General features: G+C 49.3%; 2 protein-coding genes across 6 annotated transcripts in view; both read right to left on the reverse strand.

Annotated features, from left to right (window-relative positions):
• The window catches only part of ZXDC (ZXD family zinc finger C), a 28,606-nt gene extending 15,829 nt beyond the window's left edge, over positions 1 to 12,777 (reverse strand). For 4 of the 5 annotated variants that reach the window (XM_054723818.1, XM_054723817.1, XM_054723815.1 and 1 more), the window contains exons 1-7: positions 11,740 to 12,777; positions 8,937 to 9,089; positions 8,761 to 8,839; positions 7,681 to 7,811; positions 5,820 to 5,990; positions 1,378 to 1,973; positions 157 to 216 (exon numbers count right to left, since the gene is read on the reverse strand). In XM_054723818.1, coding sequence (XP_054579793.1) covers positions 157 to 216; positions 1,378 to 1,973; positions 5,820 to 5,990; positions 7,681 to 7,811; positions 8,761 to 8,839; positions 8,937 to 9,089; positions 11,740 to 12,712 — 2,163 coding nt within the window. In that variant the 5' untranslated portion in view covers positions 12,713 to 12,777. The remainder of the gene's footprint in view (positions 1 to 156; positions 217 to 1,377; positions 1,974 to 5,819; positions 5,991 to 7,680; positions 7,812 to 8,760; positions 8,840 to 8,936; positions 9,090 to 11,739) is intronic. The other variant, XM_054723816.1, reaches the window with a different exon arrangement.
• Positions 12,778 to 17,419: 4,642 nt separating this feature from the next.
• Positions 17,420 to 22,114, reverse strand: part of UROC1 (urocanate hydratase 1) — a 33,207-nt gene continuing 28,512 nt past the window's right edge. Inside the window, exons 19-20 of the mRNA XM_008159483.3 lie at positions 18,785 to 18,884; positions 17,420 to 17,560 (exon numbers count right to left, since the gene is read on the reverse strand). Coding sequence (XP_008157705.2) covers positions 17,420 to 17,560; positions 18,785 to 18,884 — 241 coding nt within the window. The remainder of the gene's footprint in view (positions 17,561 to 18,784; positions 18,885 to 22,114) is intronic.

The following is a 22,114-nucleotide window of genomic DNA, read 5'->3' on the forward strand; positions in this document are numbered from 1 at the left end:
ATAATAATTAGTTACTGAATTCAGTAATATTACTGAGGGAGCCAAATAGTATTTAAATAGGACTTCAACTGTTGTAAATTTGTGAATGTTTTTATAAGAGAAAGGTTGTACTTATCACTAAAGAAAAAGAACACCCCTAAACAGCTCATGGCATACCTGTAACCCATTCACCATACACCATCTGTGCTCAGAGAATCGAGGCAGCCCGTCACTCAGCTAGCGAGAAAATGAACAAGGATCAGGTTCATGGTCATGGTGGCTCCTCCTACCTCCACCCAGTTAGGCCTCTGATGATGCAGTGGCACCAGAGAACAACTGTTTCCCATGGCACCAAGGCCCTGCACTCAGGCAGTGACACCCCACGCCATCTCCCTTTCTGGCCCAGGCACCTGCACACCTGGCAACTGCTGCAGCCACCAAAGCAGAGGTTAGCACATGTGGCTATGCCCCCACAACAAGTGAGACACCAGAAAAGGCTTGACAGAGACAGAGCTGCTCTCAGACTCAGACATAAAAAAGCTGGCTCTATGGTATGAGTTCATCACATCCCTCAAAATTGATCCTAATTCAAAGTATTAAACTTTTTTTTTTTAAATGTGGTAAAATAAGACTTAACATTTTGAACAGTATCACCATCAAATTTAACCTGTGTCAAAGAGAAAAAAAACCTATTTGATCATTCCCATCTGAGCGTGAGGAAAAAGTCAGACTCAAAGAACCTTTAAATTATTTTTAAATTAAATTATATTAAATGTATAGCTGACAAATATAATTATATTCACTGTCAAGCTTCAATACTGGAGAACTACTCATAACCCTCCAGAAACAAAGGTTCACAAACCACTCCCTTTTCCCCCTTAATTCTAGTATTGTTGTTTTTTAATTGTTTTGAATGATTTTTAAGTTTTCATTAAAATTTCCTCTGGTTATTAGTAAGTCTAAGGACTTGTTTTATGTGAAGAGCACAAAGGCAGAATATTTCAACATTATGAAATACTCCCAATTTTTTCAAGAAAAGAAACACATTATCACACAAGGAACTCAAAAGGACCTTAGAAATCATCTAGCCAATCCCCTTCATTTTAGAAATGAGAATTTAAGGCTAAACACTAATCAGTTCAGACTCAGGATCAGAATTCAGATTTCCAAACTTGGTAGTCCAGGGCTCCATCCTTTCGCAAAGAGTAAGAAATGTCTACACATAAAAGACTCATCCAGAACATCCTCAAAATTGAGTGTTTTAGAGAAGTAAGCTAGGTGGCAGTGACTGAATATAGCACTTCATACCAAAGAGAAGTTGCCAATCCCTGCACTGAGGCCTGAGTCTTTCTGAGGACTGTGCCTTTCTGGAAGGCTGGAAAACACAGGCCAAGGTACCTCTCTGTTTCGTTCTTGCTGCCTGACAGCACCAGGGCCAGGAGGCGAGTCTGGTTCCACTTTGATTGAAGTCAGCAGTTCTGGGACACTGGTGTTTCCTGGTGGGGTGCTTGAAGAGGTCAGTGTGGTGGTGTTAGCTGGTAAACTGCTGCTGGAGGTCAAAGCCTGTGGGTCCTGACTCAAGTTCTTCACAGGGAGAGCTACCAGACAGCCTAATGCTCCTGCACTTACAGTCTGCACATCATCCATATTGAAGTTGCTTTGCTGAAGAACAGTGGCTGCTGTCCCAAGAACAAGAGGGCTGTCCAGGCTTGGAGGAATGTCATTGTGGGCCACCAAGACCAGTGGATCCATAGGCCCTAAGGAACTATTATTAGGGAGGTTCCCTCTGAGAGAGGAGCTCACAGAAGTCACATCAATAGTCAGGATTCCAGAGGTCAGCGCCTCGTCCGAGGCCCCTGCTGCACTACTCCCATCAGCAGGTGCATCAGAGAAGAGCGCGGCCAGGTCAATGTTGTTGAGCTCATTTTGGCCTGGGCTGCTTAGTTCACTGGTGAGTGGAAGAGAACTCGGAGCTCCTAGCTGAGGGAAGAGATCTGAAAAGGAATGAACGCACTAGTTACTACATGCCCTTAAAGATTAAGAAGTTTTATTTGTACTCAAGGTGTTAAGCAACCCATTAAAGGTACCATATACTGCCTTCCTCCTGCCCCTGCTACGTGGCACATCGAAAGTGGCCACAAGCTGAACGAAGGCAGCGTGATGACATGTCAGGCATTTTACACGTTGTCTCAAATCCTCAAACTGACAGGGATTTCTCCAGACAGAGGAAGTGACTCAAGTCTAAATAACATTTTCTAAAGTCACATGAATTGGTAACAGGACTTGAACCATGTCATTCTGGCTTTAAATCCTGTTCTCCTTCTGCTATACCCCAATAACTACACCTGAAAAGATTAAAACTTCCCATGGCACACCAAACTTCAAAAGTCAGATACAAGGTGAATTCTGGTGCTGAGGATATTTTTGGAATCAGCTTGTATTAGCTCATTCCTCATCAAACTGTATGCCTCACTCCTCAACTAGCTGCCACTCCAAAACAAATGAGTCATCTGGGGGTGATCAGTGGTGAAAAATTAGGTCTGTGGGACCCAGCTCTAGGAGGCTGCAGAGAACTGCGATTAGGTCCCCCAGGCACTCTGGAGGTGAATTCCCTTCCCCTTCCACCATTGTATTCCCAACCTCTAATGCTCTTCCATCCACCCCTGCTATGATCATTTTGAGGGTGCAGAGTCTGTCTGACCATCTTTGTCCCTCAACACTAGGCACAGTGCCTGGCCCTTAACACTCGCTTGCTTTTTTCTCGATTCCTTTATTCTAATGCTAACCGTGTCGAGTCACACTCGACATCAGAGTGCAAAAGGTTAAGCAGCATTTAATAATTATAGTACAAACAATTCCAGTAGATCCCTCTTCATTTTGTCTTACTTACTGGGCCAATACTATAATTATTTATTTGTTATCCAATTAAGTAACTCAAATGATTGGAACACCCTTGGGGGAATAATGAACATTACCATAATTTTAAAAAATTTCAATGAATATTCAAGTTGGGGGTTTAAGCACAAGTACACCCAATCACCCCAAATCCGAAACAAACAAGGACCTGATGTTATTCTTTCTTAAGAAATTCCTTCCTGCCGAAACCGGTTTGGCTCAGTGGATAGAGCGTCGGCCTGCGGACTCAAGGGTCCCAGGTTCGATTACGGTCAAGGGCATGTGCCTTGGTTGCGGGCACGTCCCCAGTAGGGGGTGTGCAGGAGGCAGCTGATCGATGTTTCTCTCTCATCGATGTTTCTAACTCTCTATCCCTCTCTCTTCCTCTCTGTAAAAAATCAATAAAATATATTTAAAAAAAAAAAAAAAGAAAAGAAATTCCTTCCTGCAGCTTCTAGAACGTGCCAGGGCCCAGCCAGAGGAAAAGGCTCTCAGTTCCTGGATCTATTCCTTCCACACCAATCATTAAGCTAATCCCAAACTCCTATTTTCTGGTTGTGGATACCACGTCAGTGTGCCTATTATATTTTTCATGCAAACCTATGAAAGAATCTACTCTAGACATCCGCCCCTAAAATAAATTTTAAAATAACCAAATTTGGAATATACTTTCTTTAGTTGTCATATTACTTCATAGTTTATAAATAGAAGCAATATATTATTGCTTCTTCATTAATTATCTCTTAGTACCAATGAAACATTTGAAAGAAAATGGTAGTGATTCTTTGGAGAAATTAAAAATAAAAACTATCTCTCTCAAAACTTTCCAAAAACTCCCTTGTCAATCTTGAGGATTCAGCTCACTATAAAACGATTAATAATAATCTCAGTGCAAATAGATATCAATTTGTTCATAAATTTTCCACTTAGCATTTTATTAATTCCACATATATTACTGGAGATCTGCTATGTATAAGAGCCAGGTATTTTTTTTTTTTTAAATATATTTTATTGATTTCTTACAGAGAGGAAGGGAGAGGGACAGAGAGCTAGAAACATCCATGAGAGAGAAACATCGACCAGCCGCCCCCCGCACACCCCCAACTGGGGATGTGCCCGCAACCAATGCACATGCCCTTGACCGGAATCGAACCCGGGACCCCCCAGTCCGCAGACCGACGCTCTATCCACTGAGCCAAACCGGTTTCGGCAAGAGCCAGGTATTTTTAAAAAATCACTAAATAAACATTAATAGAACATCTAGCTTAAGGTTATAATCATGCCCTTGCTCCAGTCTTTCTTTGCCTATGTGACCCAGGCAAACCCTTCTCATTTCCACATCAGCCTCTTTTGTCAGTGGCAGAGTGATGAGGAACCCCCCAATCTCAGGACCACTGGGAGGAGGAACTCAAACAGCTAATCCAGGGGCTGCCATAACCCCTGGCAAAGTCAATCCATATTATATAGGCGTTCAAAAGCATCTATTTCTCACAAGGCAAGCACTGACCCAATACCTGGTCATCTACCCCTAACTTGTGACAGGGAATAATGACACACAAGTAAGTCAATGTCACATCATAAATGCAGAGTGTGGAAAAAAGGCATTATAGAAGCACCTGAGAGCTTCTCACACCCAGAGAAAAAACAGTGCCATTGCTGACTTTTGAATGAGCCAGGCTAGGAAAGGGGAAGGAGCAAAGAGGCCGGGCGCATGGTATCACAGAACACCAGCTAGCTGGGCAGGTAGAGACAGAGGCAGGAACCTGATCCATCACTGAGGGCCTCTGAACACCAGCATAAGGCACTTAACTTCTGTGAGCCAAGGAGACAGTCTCTAACATGAGTCCTCAAGACACCTAGTGTCTAGAAGGGCAGCTTCTTTAAATACAAAGCTGACTAGCAATCACTGTAACAGCCAAAAGAGGGAAGAAGTGACCACACTAAATAGGATTAAAAGAAGCCAAAGGACACAAACATTCACTGAACTAAACTACTCATCAAGGTCTGCTCTAGGGACTTTTAACTCCGCATTTCATTCTGAGAACCACTCAAAATCTGTGTTTAAAAGATGAGGAAACCAGGGCTGGCAGACCTGTGCCCTGCCTAGGATCACACAGCTGGGAAGTTGGCTGCACCCCAAGGCTGGTGCTAGCTGTCACACAGGTGGCAATGAACAGGGCCTGGTGAACAACATGCTCAGGTAACTCTATGGCTAGCCAGGATTTCACTGGCCAGGACCTGCCAGGCACAGCAACGCCGCGCCCCTCCCCCACCAATGCCCCAGAGAGCAGGATGATGTGAGCAGGTGAGGCAGCCATATGGCAACACAGACCCCTCAACATCCTAACTGTAGGACTATGCATGTGGCCTCAAGAGGCAGGATTCTAAGTTCCATGCCACCATGTAGCCAGATGAAAAAGCCCTCGTGTGCCCAGACTCCCCCTCTGGAGAACTGTCGTGGTTCCCTCTCAGCCCTCACACCTCTGCCTCAGTCACATCCTGAAACACAACTCTGTTCTTGTTTTCAAGGACTTTCCTCAGCAGCAGGATGGAGAAGAGACAGAGGGTGTGCTCAGAAAGAACAACAGAACTTAGAAAAAGGATCCAAAGACAGAAATGGTGGAGAAACAGGCTTAGAACTTAGGACAGAGATCACAGGAGGATACAGATTTTGGAGATATATGCAGGAAAAGCCAACAACATGGAATACTGAACACTCTTCAAGGTAAGCACTTCAGACAAGGATTAGAGAGGCAGAAGCAAGTGGCAGCAGAGTCCATGCCCCCTGGGCTGGTAAGACCTCACTGCACTATAGAGTAACTTAACCTAGGACTCAGCCACTTCTGAAAGAAGCTAAGGAAGGAATGACACCCTTTTGCTTCTCTGACACAGGTCAAGCTTACACATCTCTGTAGCTCCCTAAGAGGGACATAAATCAAGCCGACCTGGGGGCCGGCTGTGCTGCCTGACCACATGTGCTTTCATACTGTGCTTGGAGGTGAAGAGTCTATTACAGCTGGACACCGGGCAACGGCTTTTTGGAGCAACCACGTCTTGCAGGTGTTTCTTGGAGTGAATGTAGAGACTGCTACGAGCGGAGAACCTGGCACAGCACCCTGGAACAAAACGAATGGTAAGTGTTAAACCTATAGATTATCAAGGAACCAATGCTGACATTTCCTTGTCATCTATCTATATATATACAAAAGCTTAAGCAGCCATTATGACCGGTCGCTATGACACATACTGACCACCAGGGGGCAGACGCTCAACGCAGGAGTTGCCCCCTGGTGGTCAGTGCACTCCCACAGCCAACCTCCCCCAGCCGGCCAACCTACCATGGTCCCTCCCCCGAAGCCGGCCCCCATACGCCCTGAGGCTGAGGAACCCCACCCATGCATGAATTTGTGCACCGGGCCTCTAGTATCAAAATAATGAGACAATACTGTCTATGTTTTGGCCACTAGCAAGGGACATACACTGAATACCTCTTGGAGCAGCATCTTAAGAAATTAAATTTGAAAGCAAACTCTGTTTTTAAAAGGAGATTTGAAGTACCACATCATTTGTGTGTAAGATGTGTGACCCTGAACTAGTTAACTCTGAACCTGTTTCTTTACCCATTCCACAGGGCTGCTGGAAAGATTAAGTTAAATTAAGTGTTAAATAACTCCTTTAATGTTAAAGTGCTAAAAAATTTATACTAATCATCTCTATCAAGCTACTACTATAAAAACAACCATAATTCTGACATTTAAGGTTAGAAGCTATCTCAACAGATCTCCAAGACCTATTCCTCCCATTTTACCAATGAGAAATTGATGCCCAGAGGGACCAAGCAAATGGCCCTAAGTCAGGGACATAAGCTGGAGCTGGCACTGCCTTGCTGACTACTCAACTGCTTAACCCAGTGGTCAGCAAACTCATTAGTCAACAGAGCCAAATATCAACAGTACAACGATTGAAATTTCTTTTGAGAACCAAATTTTTTAAACTTAAACTTCTTCTAACGCCACTTCTTCAAAATAGACTCGCCCAGGCCGTGGTATTTTGTGGAAGAGCCACACTCAAGGGGCCAAAGAGCTGCATGTGGCTCAAGAGCCGCAGTTTGCCGACCACGGGCTTAACCAGTCAGTAAGACCACAAACCTGCATGCAGGTCAGAGGGAAAACAAGACAGATTCAAAAATACAGCCACCTTCCTTCATGCCCTGATTTTCCACTGTTAAGAGCTCTACACCAGTGGTCGGCAAACTCATTAGTCAACAGAGCCAAAAATCAACAGTACAACGATTGAAATTTCTTTTGAGAGCCAAATTTTTTAAACTTAAATTACATAGGTAGGTACATTGTTATTAGGGTACTCCTAAGCTGGCCTTTGCTAAAAATGTCCTCAATCTGATTGAGGCATGTGGCTCGCGAGCCACAGTTAGCCAACCACTGCTTTACACCAAGGTCTTCTCAGCCTGAACAAAGAAAACACAAACCTGCTCACTGGTGGGGTTCTTGGCAGCTCATGACCTGGTAGGGACATGTAAACAACCAGCTGTCCTCACAGCCACCAAATTAAACAGGTAACTAACTAGAGCCACAGATCTAGTAAGTGCCCTGCAGGGACAACAGTCAAAACAGCAATACAATGCTCCCAAGATACAGCAATTAACTAAAAACCAAGTAAATCTAATGCTTCAACTTACACTCACCTTGCCCTTAGGCAACTAAAACTTAACTGTAAACAGCTAAAAATTACAACATCAATGTGGATATGGTGCTAGTTTACAGCTCCAAGTAATGTATTAAAATCTACCTTCCACAGGACACTCAAACGGCTTTGTGCCCAGGTGGGTGATGCTGTGGCCTTTCAGATGCTCTGCTCTCGTGAATGACTTCCCACAGCCTTCCACAGGACAGATAAACCTCCGATCGTCATCGTGTTTCCTGCCAGGACAGAAAAACATGACACGGATTACTCACACAACCCAGAGGCACCAGGCCTCAAGGTGATTCTTTGTTTAAAATTCTGCAAAATATACCAAACTACAAATGCTTTGCATTTAAAAAAAGACTTTTATCAGTACATTTCAGAGAACCTTAATTGTGTCTCTAGCCCACATGGGCAGATTTGCAATTTAGCCACCCTGTAATTAGAAATTCTACTTTACTCTAATGACCTACCCGACCCCAGAGTCAGACACAGAAAAATCAGTGCTGCTTCTATCTAGAAAGAGCTGAGTCTCAATGTACTGATAAAGCTACCTCCACTGTTTAGGAATCCCAATAATAAACAAGCTTCCCAATCCACAGAGGGCAACAAGAAGTGTGCACAGAAAATCCACTAAAAGGCGAAAGGACCTTCTCAAGCCCATGCATAAACACTGTCTTTTTCTGAGTAACATTTGTATATTAAACACTCAAACTCCAGCTATGCAAGCGTGGACAAACCGCCCAACCTCTTGAGTCCCACTGCAGAACAGAGAGTAAGAACATCAGTCAGAGTTCTTGGGAAGATTACATGAAATACACAGAAGTGCTGAGCAGCACCTTCTTATAGGCTAAGCCCTCCAAGGTCGTCATTATCACCATGGAAAGTTTGTATTGACAGAAGGAAAGCTTATCCCACACTGTAATTTTCTTAAAAATATAGAATTGTACATAACAGGTACCAATTATATTTAAAAACAAGTATACACAGAAAAAAAATTGACTTTGGGTAATCAGGATTCTCAATGGTTTCCTTCTTAAAGCTTTCTGAATTTGCCAAATTAGCTACAGTGGGCTTTCCTTATAACTTAAAGAAATCTGAGATAGTTTATCCATAGGCTTCTGCTACTAAGAAATAATTCATTCATTTTCAAAACTTGTAATTCAACCAAAATGTATAGATTACCTTTTGTGCCTCAGGAGTTTAGACATGCTGGTAAAGGTCCAGCCACAACTGTCAGAGTCACAAATAAAAGGTCTTTCACCTTAGAAAAGAAAAAGTTACACCACGTAATTATAAATGCAAGCTACTACAAAGACAGATCTTGGATCCAAATGACATTGCATTCCCTAGCTCATTACCTGTATGACTTCTCAGGTGAATTTTCAGGCGACAGGCTTTGTCATACTGTTTGCTGCAACCAGGAAAGGAGCAGGAAAAGAGCTCCTGTTCTCTGAAGTGGGCTCGGTTATGGGAAAACAGAGCACTCACCGTGATGAAGGTCTTCTCACAGCCTGAACAAAGAAAACACAAACCTGCTCACTGGTGTGGCAAAAATCAGAAGTCAGCTACACTAGCCACCATCCAGGACACTGCTGGCACTGAAGCAGACAAGGGAAAAAATGATTTAGAAGCACCTCTGGAAAGTTACTACCATTGACATCTGGCTTTGTAGTAGCTAAAGTAGGGTTGGCTAGCACATGAAAGCCACCTGTTTTAAAATGACTTAGAGATGAAGGATCTGATCAAGGGAAAGTCCTCCAATCACAGCCATCTGCTCCATTCTGTGGCACAGGTCTTGCATACACTTTGTGAATTCAAATGTCAATGCTGTCAGTGTGAAATCCAAGAAAATCCAGTAAGAGAAATTAGATACTAAGGAACAAGATTTTGTCTGTTAGGGTTGGGCTTGGAAGGGCCACAAACCATCTTAATATCTGAGACTTTTAAGCCCTTGGAGTGATGCTGCATCCTCCACACATATAAATGTCCGCCCTGATATCCTCTGCAACAGACAGCCCCCACCTGTCATCTGGCTTCTCTTTTTCCTCTGCCCATTTCCTCAAGGCTCCCTACTTTGTCAAAGGAGGTTACTGGGGTCATCTTCATTCACATGGTCTTTCCCATCATCTCCATCCTCAGCCCCCAGTTGAGCCACCAGCCAAAGGAGCCTGTCTGAGCAACTCCCAGACTTTCCACACCAATTGTTACCCTTTGACAAAAACATCCAGTGCTCAAATAGGGTGGAAAGTATCAGGCTGCAAGGTGCTTATCAAGTGTCTTCATAGCAGCTCTTCTCACAGCCTTTACGGTGCTACCACAGTGCCTGTAAACCACCCAGCAGATACACACTGCCCAGCACCACACAAAAGTACTGGCCCGAAGAACCCTGTCCCTGGCAACACTGCACTGGGAAAATCGGCCTCTCTAAATGCCCTAAAATCATCCTCTTTGCCATAAATCTACTCCTCCTCACCCACCCCAGCCCCATTCCTTTCCCTGTTTTGGGCTTTGGTGAAGTCATTCACTTGGTCAGATAAATCGAAGCATGCTAAATCTCTACCTACATAAAACAAATCCACGTCTACAAACCAGCCCTTTATTCTGTCTCCGCATCTGCAGCCCCCTCACCATTCCCACTGCCACTGCCTCTGCCTAGGTCAGCCCTAAGGAAACTCAATCTGGAACATTTCTCGGAACTTCACTGATCCCTCTCCTGCTTCTACCCCATCTCAAACACTGACACCCCACAGATCTAGCTCAAAACTTCAGGAAGACCTCAGGCCCTAAAGCAGGCTAGATCCCCGATTTTCCTAGTATTATACTCAGAATCATGCTCTCTGTGCAGTCTTTAAGCCAGGGGTCCTCAAACTTTTTAAACAGGGGGCCAGTTCACTGCCCCTCAGACCTTGGAGGGCCGGACTATAGTTTAAAAAAAACTATGAACAAATTCCTATGCACACTGCTAAATCAGCTGCTAAGCAGGACAGGCAGCGGCGGCAAAAACACCCGGCGGGCCGGATAAATGTCCTGGGTGGCCCGTGGGCCGTAGTTTGAGGACCCCAGCTTTAAGCCATGGTCAGATTCCCAGAGTGTATGACAGAAAAAGGTTTCCAATCAGTGGCCTGAAGCCGTGTCCTCCACGAAGAGGGCCACATGAAACCATCTACAGCACATGGGAAGGAAACATGTTGGCATGTTGCATTTCACTCTTTCAAGCTCTCTATACTTGAGTATATTTTATATTTTACATTAGGAGAGCATCAAATGTATATAACATGTCAACACACACGTGGGACTCACGCTAGGTGCGTGCTTGCCTTTTTGTTTTAATGAGTTGGTGGGGGAAGGACCTTCACCATCTGCTAGGCCCTCCCACCCCCTCCCCACAGCCCACAAGCCCTGCCTTGGCTCTGCAGTTTCCCCCCATCCCAGCAAATGCCTCCTACCCTATATCCCCCAAGCCAACTCCTTGCCAGGAAGGAATCTCCTCTTCCCTGGGGCACTCTCTTTCTCAGAGCACCTACACCGGCCTGTCCCGGGAAAGAATGCGCGGTATGGAAGCCTTATCTCCCCACCGCTGCAGGCAATCGCTGTGGACAAAGAACCATCACTGGACTTCTTTCCCACATTGCTCGGCCTCAGTCACTTCATCTGTCACAGGAGGATAATTTTAAGAACTTGACAAAACTGTGAAGTCCAAAGAATAGTATAAAAGGCGCAGAATCTATGCCTCACACCATCTTAAGGCCTTACATCTGGACGCCCCACCAATATCTGAGGAGTGAATGCTTCTAAAGCAGATGGAGGAAAACAAAGACCTGACTCCTAACAAAACTCTGGGAAGATGCGTTATTTCTCTCACTAACCAGAAGCACCTTCAGAGGGCTCTGTGGCCATCACCACGGGGAAGGACACCTGTGATCATCTGTGCTAGCTCGCGGTCGTAATCCCCGCGGCAAGGCCAGGGCTCAGGTGCCCCGGGAAGAACCGGGACACAAACACCAAACCCAGGGGGCGCTTCCGTCCCCGCCCCCTCGTCCTTGGCCCTCCGAGTTTAAACCCTGCCCAGCCCCGCCACCACACCCACTCCGAGCACCTGGATGTGGCCCTGGGGCCCGGGCACCCTCCACCCCCCGCAGCCGCCCGCAGGCCCTGGGTTACCGGGAAAGTCACACTTGTAGGGCCGCTCGGGCTCGAAGTGGCTGCGCTGGTGAGAGCTGAGCTTGGCCTGCGTGGGGAAGCGCTCCGTGCACACCTCGCACTTGAACAAGTTCTCCTGCTCGTGGCCCTTCATGTGCGCCTTGAGGTTGTACACCGTGGTGAACTTCTTGCCGCAGCCGCCCACCGGGCAGCCGAAGGGCCGCAGCTTGTCGTGCGACTGCAGGTGCCGCTTGAGCTTGTAGGAGGTGGTGAAGGCCCAGCCGCAGCCGTCCAGGGGGCACTTGAAGGGCCGCCGGCCCTGGCTGCCGCCGTGCGTCAGCAGGTGCACCTTCAGCTGGTGCTTCTTGGCGAAGGAGAGCGAGCACTGCGGCTCGGGGCAGCGGTAGCCGAGCGCGCCTGGACCCGGGGGCCCGCGGCGGCCCTCAGCCGGGCTCGCGGCCTCCTCCCGCGGCTGCGCGGGCGGGCCCGGGGGCGGCGGACCCGGGGGCGGCGGGCCGGGGGGCGGCGGCTGCGAGGCCAGAGTGAGGACGCCGCGGTCCAGGCGCACCATTAAGTCCTGGCCGCCGACGGCGACGGTGTCCCCGAGGGCCGCGCCAGGGCCGGGGGCGGCGCCGCTGGAGCCCTGCTGGGGCCGGCCGGCAGGACTCGCGTCGGCGCCGGGCTCGGCCTCCCGCCGCCCGGAGGCCTCGGTCGCGGCGCCGCGCGGCACTTCCAGAAGCACCACGAAAGAGCCGTCGTCGTCCTCGAGGGGCGGCGGGCTCGCACCGGGACCCGCCGCCGCCGCCGCCGCCTCTCTGGCCTCCCCTCGCCGCGGCCCCGACCCGCCATCTTCGGAGCCCCGCAGCAGCAGCAGGCGGCGGCGCGCGGGGCCCGGGCTGGGGGGCGGGCCTGGGCCTCGGCGGAGTCGGCCGGGGCCGCCGCCATGTTGGGCCCCGCGCGGGGTCGGGGCGGCGAGCAGCGCCGGGAGATCCATCTTGGACCCTGCAGGGGCGTCGCAGCCGCCGCTTGGAGGAAGCGCGGGTCCGCCCCGCCCAGGCGTGCGCGACGCCGTGCGGCCGCTTCGGAGAGTCGGCGCCAAAGCCCGGCGCGGAGCAGCCCGAGCGCGCGTGCGCGTGCGCGTGAGCCGCGGGGCGGGGCGTGCGGTCCACTGGCGCGTGACGTCAGGGACACCCCCTGCACGGCCCCCAGGGAGCTGGGCTGGTCCTCTGCCTCCAAGCTGTGGTCTGAGTGCTCGCGGGGAAGGAGGCTAGCCAGACTCACAGCAATCCCCTTTCGTCTGGGGAATCTATACTAATAAAAGCCTTGGGGGTGATCAGGACAGCAGCGGAGGGTATTTGCGGGCAATCAGGCCAACAAGGAAGCAGTTAGGGGGCAATCAGGCAGGTAGGTGAGCGGTTAGGAGCCAGCGGTCCCGGATTGTGAGAGGGATGTCCAACTGCAGGATTAGGCCCGATTCCTAAACCTGCAGTTGGACATCCCCCGAGGGGTCCCATATTAGAGAGGGTGCAAGCTGGGCTGAGGGACACCCTCCCCAGTGCATGAATTTCATGCACCGGGCCTCTAGTGGGTTAATAATTGGGGATCAAGCCGGACACCTGGGCGTGTGCCCTCACCGGGAATTGAACCGTGACCTCCTGGTTCATGGGTCCACGCTCAGCCCACTGAGCCACACTGGCCCGGCTCGCCCCCTTTTTCTTGCCTCATTGATTAAGCTGTGACATCTCATCTCATCTTCCTCGCTCTGGAACTTAGGATTTACTCAATCAGCTTCCCTGGATCTGAGGCCTTCAGACTCTGACTGAATCACTTCAATGGCTTTCCTGGGTTTCCAACTTGCAGATGGGACTGCCATGTTATATTTATCATTTAGATCTATCTATAAATATTTATATAATTATATATGTATAGATAGATATATCCCCTATTGGTTCTCTTTCTCTGGAGAACCTAATACAAACATAGATTCAAGTCCCAACAGAAACCATGCAGGAGACACATATGTGTAAGAAATCATGTCTGATATGCCCAAGAACAGACAAGCACACTTGGCCTTGCTATTAAAGTACAGTAGGAAATAGTAGGGACTGTAGCAAATTGGAAAAAAACAGGCCCAGCCCCAAGGGGCCTCCAGCTAGATTGCTGTCACTGAGGTAGTGAGGGTACAGTGTCGCCTGATCTATTAATTTGTTCAAGTAAATGCAAAGTCTGAAGTTTTAAGTGAAATCTCCCAATTTGTAACAATTGGTGATAACGTAAATTATATATATTTTTTTTTTATTTTTTTTTAAAGGGCAGGCCAAACAAAATGCAACTGCAAGTCAAGTCTAGTCCCCAGCCCCAGCATAGGAATCTATTCTGAAAGGCTAAGGGCAAGAGAGCATACCTCTCAGCCAAGACCCCCTCAACTGGCCTGGGCTGGCCAGCAAGTAAAGCACCTGCTTCCCAGGGAGCTCCAGGTTCTCAGGAAGCAGAGACTGCCCAGGGAGAGAATTTCCAAGGCAACTAAAGCCTACACCCATTATAACCAATTTGTTTCTATTTTAATTGTTTTGTTGTTTTTGTTAATCCACACCTGAGGATGTTTTTGTTGTTGATAAAATGGAGTCCTTTAGAGAGAGTGGAAGGCAGGGAGGGAGGAGGAGAGAGAAAAACATCTATGTGAGAGAGACACATCAATTGGTTGCCTAGGGCACACACCTGGATCAAACCTGCAACCCGGGTTCCTACCCTTGACTAGGAATCAAACCCGCAACCCTTTGGTTTCCAGGCCAACGCTCCAACCACTGAGCAACCAGCCAAGGCATGATAAAACATTTCTAAGTGGACTACACATTTCTGCTATTAAAGAAAAACCTTCACTGCTGAAAGCTTTTGGAAAGAAAGGGTTTATTGAGCCATATGCTAGCCAGTAAAAGGGCTACCACGTCCTGGGGATGCAGTTTAAACCACCAGCAGCAGAGCTAGATGGGGAAGATGAACATATCTACTCTCCTGTAGCTGACCGGGCTCTTTTACAGAAGTAAGTTGTTTTGAAAGGATTTACATTGGCTATAGACAAGGGTTGGGGGGACAGGAAACGGCGACGCAGGGACAGTTCTAGGAGAGGTGCACAGTTCATAAGGAAAAAAGATGTACTACTTTTGATTGATTGTGGGCAACAGTCCAGAAAGTTCCTGCATAAGCAGGATGCAGTGGCATCTGACGGTCAGCTGTTTCTTTTTAGGCAGCCACCTGGAAGTTGATTCAAAGCTCCAGCAACATTCAGCGATACAAGCAGTCTTTTGTTAGTTGGCCCACAGCTGTTAACTGGTTAATTACCCTTGCCTCTGTACCAACTATAATTTAATTTAGGACTCAGAGTTTTTTTCTTGTCACTACTTTCTTAAAAATAAGACAGAACTAGACACGTTGAGCATCCATGTTGTTCTAGCCACTCCATGGTTACTGAGGCTGTGGTCAGTTGCCCTAAACCCCCACTGAGCCCCATGGTGGCCGAATTCTGGACGTCAGTAGTCCCTTCTCCCTGCTGGCAGCTGGCAGCAGGCTGATGTGCTTGTGCCCAGCAAAGTAGCCTGCTGCCTGGCATGGCTTGGTATGGAACCAAGAAGGGTTCTGAGGCCTTTGCATGTGGGTAGAAGCCATCTTTGAACTTGGCCCAAAGCTGGCCATGGAGCCCTACCTGTCCTTAACAAGAGAAGGTACTGAGTGGGAAAAGGAGGGCCTGGTCTTAAAATCGAACGTATCGCCTTCATGTTTCCCTAGGGACCGGGAATGCTCAGGCAGCTAGATGAGCCAGGGTGCTTTCCAAGGAGACTTGTTGACAGAAGCTGTGCTGGTTTAGATGCTGTGCTTGCTGTGTGGAACCAAAGCCCTGCTGGGATGACTGACAGCTGAGGACCAAGGAGTCTGGAGAGGGGCAGGCCCGTGCTGGAATGGCAGCTCCATGTGCTGCCAAGAGCACAGGTTCCTGGGCCTTCCCACGTGCACCCTACCTATGCCTCTGTGCACCCCATGGTCACAGAATGGTTGCTGCACGTCAGCATCACACCTGAGGTTCTAGCAGGAAGAAGGGGCAAAGGCAAAAAGCAATCCAGCCGCATCGCTACATTTTTATTAGAAAAGCAACAGCTTTCCCAGAAGACCTGCCTGGGCTACTTCTACCTCATTTCATGGGCCAGAGCTAGGCCAGAGGTCACTCACTCCTAGTTGCAAGAAAGACTGGAAAATCAACTATTTTTACTGGGTCTATGGCTGCCCAGACAAAATTGGGGTTCTGTAAGACTGAAAACTCAGAATCCGGCCAGACTGGCTCCCTCTCTGCAGACATGGAAGGGGAGGGGTGAAAAGTTTTCTGTGGCTCTTTGGAAACCCATCCCCCAATCTCTTTCTTAATTCTTTGTTTAGGATGAGCCATTTTTAAGTCTGTAATGGGCCCAACAGGGGGCTAAGCTAAGGCCAGAAACTAATGAGAATAAGGTACGTGGTCAAAGCTGCTCTGCTTAGCATGGCAAGGTCACGGGGGTCTCCCAGTGTAGAGAGCCAGCAAGCCTGGTGCCGCCAAGGGGGCCTGCATGACTCCCTGCATGGCCCTGGGTGTTTACAGGAAAGGGAGCAAGTCCTGATTACCAATCTGGGGGGCAGGAAGGATGAAAGAAGAGGAGCAGGGAACTCATCTCTCCACTTTGCTTCTTTTTGTAATTGGGGGAAGAATAAAGCAGAACCACCACCTCTTTAAAGAAAGAAAAAGCACCTGCTTCAAAATGAAGGCCTGAAGAAGCATGGTCACATGATCCCCTCTGCCTGGGTCATCTTCATTGAGGCTGGGCTCGGGGGTCTGGCAGGGGCGGGTGAAGCCAGCCTCAGGTCCCACACTGCTCCTACAGGACATCTGGTCCCAAACTGGCCTCCTGAGCAGACTTCTGTCATAAGTGATCAGCCATGGGTAGTACCCCTGCTCTCTCCTTTTTTCCCCAACAAAGTATCACTAACCTTTAGGGCAGAGCTCTGCCAGCCCTCATCCCACCACCCTGCATCCACCCCGCCCACACCACGGTCCACAGCTCTCTAGACAATCCTTTATTTTCCTACCTTCATCCCTGGACCCCTCCAAGCCCAGGGCCTGGTGAATGTTCCTTTGTGCCGAAAGCTGGGGCATGGGGGTACAGAAAGTACCTGCACAGACAAATGAACAGGCTAGCAGATGGAAAGAGAGCTGCATGGATGGCTGGAAGGTGGGCAAGAGACGGTGGTTGATTAAAAACCTGCCCATAGGAAAGCCCACTCCTTGGTAGGAAAAGGAATGACAAGAGGCTTAGAAGGGACTTAGTTGATGCCCAGCTCAGCCAGTATTCATGACACGCCTACCTCCAAAGCTCCTGGAGTCTACTCCACGGCGAGCTTGAGGATGTAGCCCCAAACAAGACTTTCATTGCCCTCCCAGGTTCTCAGGGGAGCGACATGGTCATGGAGAAATGGCTCCACCTCTGTGGGCCTCAGCTGGCTCATCTGTGGAATGGGGACAGCAATAGCCCACCCTCTAGGATGCTGTGAGGCCAAATGAGGGCATGGGTGTGGACCTGCTGACCCAGGAGAGGGAGGTGTGCAGCGGAAGACGTGATGTGGCTGTGAGGAAGAGGACAGGGACCAAGGGGGACAGGGGACCATGGCAGGCTCTCCGTGCTCATGGCCGCAGGGCCTGCTGGAGCATGTTCTCGTCTGCCACCTGGTGTGGCAGTGTCACCACCAAGCCCTTGTTCTCCCGCATCGTCTCGCAGATGATCTCATAGGCCTTCTGGTTCCCGGACCAACAGCGGCGGGCCACCTGTCAAGGGGTGCGGAGGGCTGTGCTGTAGCTGGTGCCAACATCACCGGGTTCCCAACAAGGCATTCTGGATACACTGGGGCTGGGCTCAAACCCCTGGAGGACGCTCTGTACTATCAGTGGGGTCAGTCTGTCCCGGCCCCGCCCAAGGCTCAGACCTCTTCCTCTCTTGGCCGCATTACTACTTACCTGCCTCTCTGATCTGAAACCAGCTAGCCTTCTGCCCAGCCTCCCCACTCCATGCAGGGGCACAGGCCAGGCACCCAGGAGTCATCCTCAGCACCCCTCCTCTCCGGCCTCATAGATGGACACCCACCTTGGATCAGCCTTAAAATCTCTCTCCATCCACTTCCTCCTCCCATCTCCATCATCAGGGCTCCCTGGATGACTGTCATGGCACCTCCCCCACCCCCCCTCGCCTCCCTGCAGCCATTCTTGCCAAGCCCCGCCCACTGGCCCCCCCTCCCTGCCCCCCCCTGCCTCCCCCACCCATCCTCTCACTGCTTCACTGCCTTCAGGATGAAGACTCTCCTCTGCTGGGGGCTCCCAGGGAGTTGGGCCTCCAAGCACCCCTTCACCTCCACTCTCACATTTGCTCTCCGGCCCACCCAACGTCAAACTCTCTGGCTCTTGTGCTCCCTATTTCACTCAAGACTGCACATACCCTTCCTCATTACCACCTGACTTCCCGTTTGTTCCCCCTTCCGACTGCCTCTGATTTGGTCCAAGAGAGGAAGGAGCCCCCACCACACACACACACACACACACACACACACACACAGACACACACACACACACACACACACACACACACACACGCCCATCCTGGATCGCAGCAAAGCTGATCGTAGCCGCAGGGCCAGAGGCTGTTCTAGTGAAGGTCCTGCACTCTCTGACCCGCCTCAGAGATGGTGGAAAGATGAGGCTTTAAAAGGAGGCCTCTCCTACCAGCAGGGGGGAGTGGGCGCTCTCACTGGGCAGGCAGGGTCAGATGCCAGGGGCCCCCTGTGTGGACAGAGGCTGGACTGGAGGGTAAGGCCAGAGGCCAGGAGATGCAAAGAAACCTCTGGAAACAGCCCAGAAGAGCTGTGGTAGCTGATGAGGAGAGACACGAAGGACCAGGAATGGCCATTTCTGGGGTAAAAGGGACAGAACTCAGTCTCAGGTCTGCAGTTGGAAGGGGCAAAACCACCAATCGAGAGAGAAGAGAGCAGGGTGACTTACTCCATTGGAGACATCCCAACCGAGCATCATCTTGGCCCTCTGCTCAGCCTCCTGGGTCCCATCTAGCACGAGGCCAAACCCACCATTCATCACCTCACCCCTGGCAAGAGACAAAAGAGTTTCCAGGTCACCTCTGGGTCCTGACCCTCACAGAGCAGGCAGAAATGCATGTGAGCTTTGGGCTGTTCTGGAAGCCCTGTTTGAGGATGTCTTGTGGTCAGCCCCTGGGGCCAAAACCTGTGCCCTCTTGACAGCCTACAGATGCAGGAGCCTCACAGTGCTGTGCTGTCCACTCATGCCTCTGTGCTTTACCGCATGGACCCTGAGCCCACCTTCAGGACCCACTCGTGTGCCACATTGTGCTTGAAGCCTGACCTCCCGAGTGCGGCATGACCCCCTTCTCCTGTGGCTCTCAGAGGGCTTCCTGAAAAGGAATGCTTCCTCGGGGGTCTCTTGCATTGCTCAATCCAATTGTGATTTCCTCTTTATGCTCCTTGTCTTTCTTATCTCTGCTTTCCTCTTGCTTTAGGTGTATTTTGGGGTCCTGATTACTTGATTTGAAAGCTGAGTTCCTTCATTTTTAGCATTCCTTGTTTCCTAATTAACACATTTCTCTGAATTCTGTTCCGACCACCTTCTCTCCCAGGTGTGATATGTTCTTATGTTCATTTGTTTCTTAGTAGATGTCATTGGAATCTACTTGAGTATGTTCGTGTCTTCCATTGTCCGCACATTTGCCCCGTGGTTCTTCTCCATCAGCCAGGAGGACCCTTTCCTTCCCGGCACCCCTGGACTTCCGTCCTCACCCTCGATGTCATTATCAATGGCTGCTGGGCCCAGCCGAAGTTCCTGCTCAGCTCGAATCCCTCTACTTCACGTGTCCCCTCCAGTTACTCACTGGAAACGCCCTGGATCATGTCAGTACCTTCCAGGGCTCTTCTGCCAAACACGGACACCTGGGACCACAACGCATGGCCTTTCAGTACCCAGTGCCAATGAGTTTGCTCTTTCTCCTTCCCACGCCCGGAAGGTGCCTCTACTTTCTCTAGTCTCAGATCCTTCAGGACTGTCAGGCCTTATCTGCTTCTCTGCCCGGCTGGGACCCTACTGATAATTTCAATCAGTTCCCACCAAGAAGGGGAGGAGCCCTCTGCCGCAGGAGCCACCAGTGCCACTCTGGGCACAAAAGCTGCCCCTGTCTGGCCCTCAGCCTAGTGTTGATGTCAGCTTGTACCTGGTCAGCCCCATGCACGTCTTGCAGCTGGGAGCCTGTTCGCAGGCATGGGGCTGGCCAGGTATGGGCTGGCTGATGCTGGTTATCAGAGAGGAAAGCAGACTAAGTGAGGACTCCCGTGTGCCCTTCAACCAAAGAGGTCATTTTGAGATTAGAACTATGCCTTTCATTTTTGGGTCCATAAGCCCAGATGGTCAGAGACCAAAGTTGCTCAGCACTAGGTGTCCTCTGCAAACCTCGCCCACGGAGGAGCCCTGAGCACGCTGAGCCCAGGAAAATGAGGAGCTAAAGGCAGCATTGCTGTCAGTGCAGCATTTGGGGACAACTAGCCCTTTGAGGAAAATATAAAAGTAGAACCTAACATCACACATAAAGAAAAACAAAATATTTAAAATTACAAGACGAATAAATAAAATTCAGGACAATGTTTTGTTTTTAAGTCAGGAGAGGGATAGGTGTTTTAAAGGAACATTTAAAAAAAACAACACAGAGCCAGAATAGAAAAGCCCCTGTGAGGAGAGGGGATCTGCCCGGGGACCCATGCCAAAAAGCCCAGCTGTGGGGAGGGTGGTTCGTTCTCAAACCCCAACAATAACTCCTTAGGCCCTGCTTGGGGCAGAGACTGAGCAGTACCATGGCAGGGGGCCTGCTCGTTTCTGCCCGAAGCGGCTCCTCCAACAGCGATCTGGGCTGTAGAGCTCCCTGCTAGCAGCAAGACTGTCAGGTCTGCCCGGGAACTGAGGGCTCCCTGACCAGTCACTCTGCCTCATAATCACCTTCCTCACCTCGTCCCTTCCCAGGTGGGCTTCCCTAATAACTCTTTCGTACACTCCCAGCCCGACCTCAGCCCCCGCCTCCTGGAGAACCCAACCAGCACAGATGCTTTAAACAAAGTTCAAAGACTGTTGGCACAAACCCAACACACCCATCTTACATCTAGATTAGATGAAGAATGCCTGCAAATCAGTAAGAAAAAGCACACAACTCAAAAGCAAAAACCTCAGCGTGAGCAATTCAATTCAAAACAAGATTTTGTTACTTCTTGCCTACCAGGCTGGTAAACCCCACGTTAACATCCAGTGAGTGATCACCTTTAGTGTTGAGGAGGTTATGCAAACAAGAATGTTTATATCAGGAAATTTGTTAGCAGCTATCATTTAAGTTTAAAAGGCCCACCTTTTTTGAACCGCAGATTATAACTAGCATCTCGTGACAGAGCTTAACATTTATAGGAGGCATGCCACGTGCCAGACCCTGTTCTGGCACCTTTACAAGAGATTGGTGGTGGATTGGCACAGGCATTTGAGCTAGGCCTCCTGCCAACCCAGCTCAACCCAATCAAAGTTATTTATTTCCGCTGGGTAGTATTTATATCGTCAATGGGTCTGTTGTAGCTATTAGATGAGCTTGCACACATTTCTTTTTTTTTCTTCATATATTTTTATTGATTTCAGAGAGGAATGGAAGGGAGGGAGAGATAGAAACATCAATGATGAGAGAGAACCATTGATTGGCTGCCTCCTGCACACCCCCTACTGGGGATCAAGCCTGCAGCTGGGGCATGTGCCCTTGACTGGAATTGAACTCCAGGACCCTTCAGTCTGCAGGCCCACGCTCTATCCACTGAGCCAAACTGGCTAGGGCTAGCACACATTTCTTAGAAGACCTGGTGCATGTTATGCACTATATAAGCCTTAGCTATTATTAACTCATTTAATCTTCACCAGTAGCTACAAAGCAGTTGCTATTATTATGGCCATTTTGTTGATGAGAAACAAAGCTCAACAGCTTAACTTGTGCAATCAAATCGACTTCAGAATCCATGATGTTAATTAAGCAACAGAATTGTACATACAAAGATGCTCCCTGCTGCACTGGGGATAGGCAGGCGAAGGAGGTCTCTGTGCACAGATGGCGGGAGCCCTTGATGCCCTGGCTACTTAGAGTGGTCTGCGGGCAGCAGAAGCAGCATCACCAGAGCTGGTTAGAAACGCTGAATCTCAGCCCCTCCAGACTTTGCTAGTCAGAATCTCCATTTTAACAAGCTCCCCAGGGAATCCTGTGCACGGTCAAGTTTGAGTTGCCCATTAAGAGGA

Source organism: Eptesicus fuscus, chromosome 12 (assembly GCF_027574615.1).
Source record: "Eptesicus fuscus isolate TK198812 chromosome 12, DD_ASM_mEF_20220401, whole genome shotgun sequence".
NCBI classification, from domain to species: domain Eukaryota; kingdom Metazoa; phylum Chordata; class Mammalia; order Chiroptera; family Vespertilionidae; genus Eptesicus; species Eptesicus fuscus.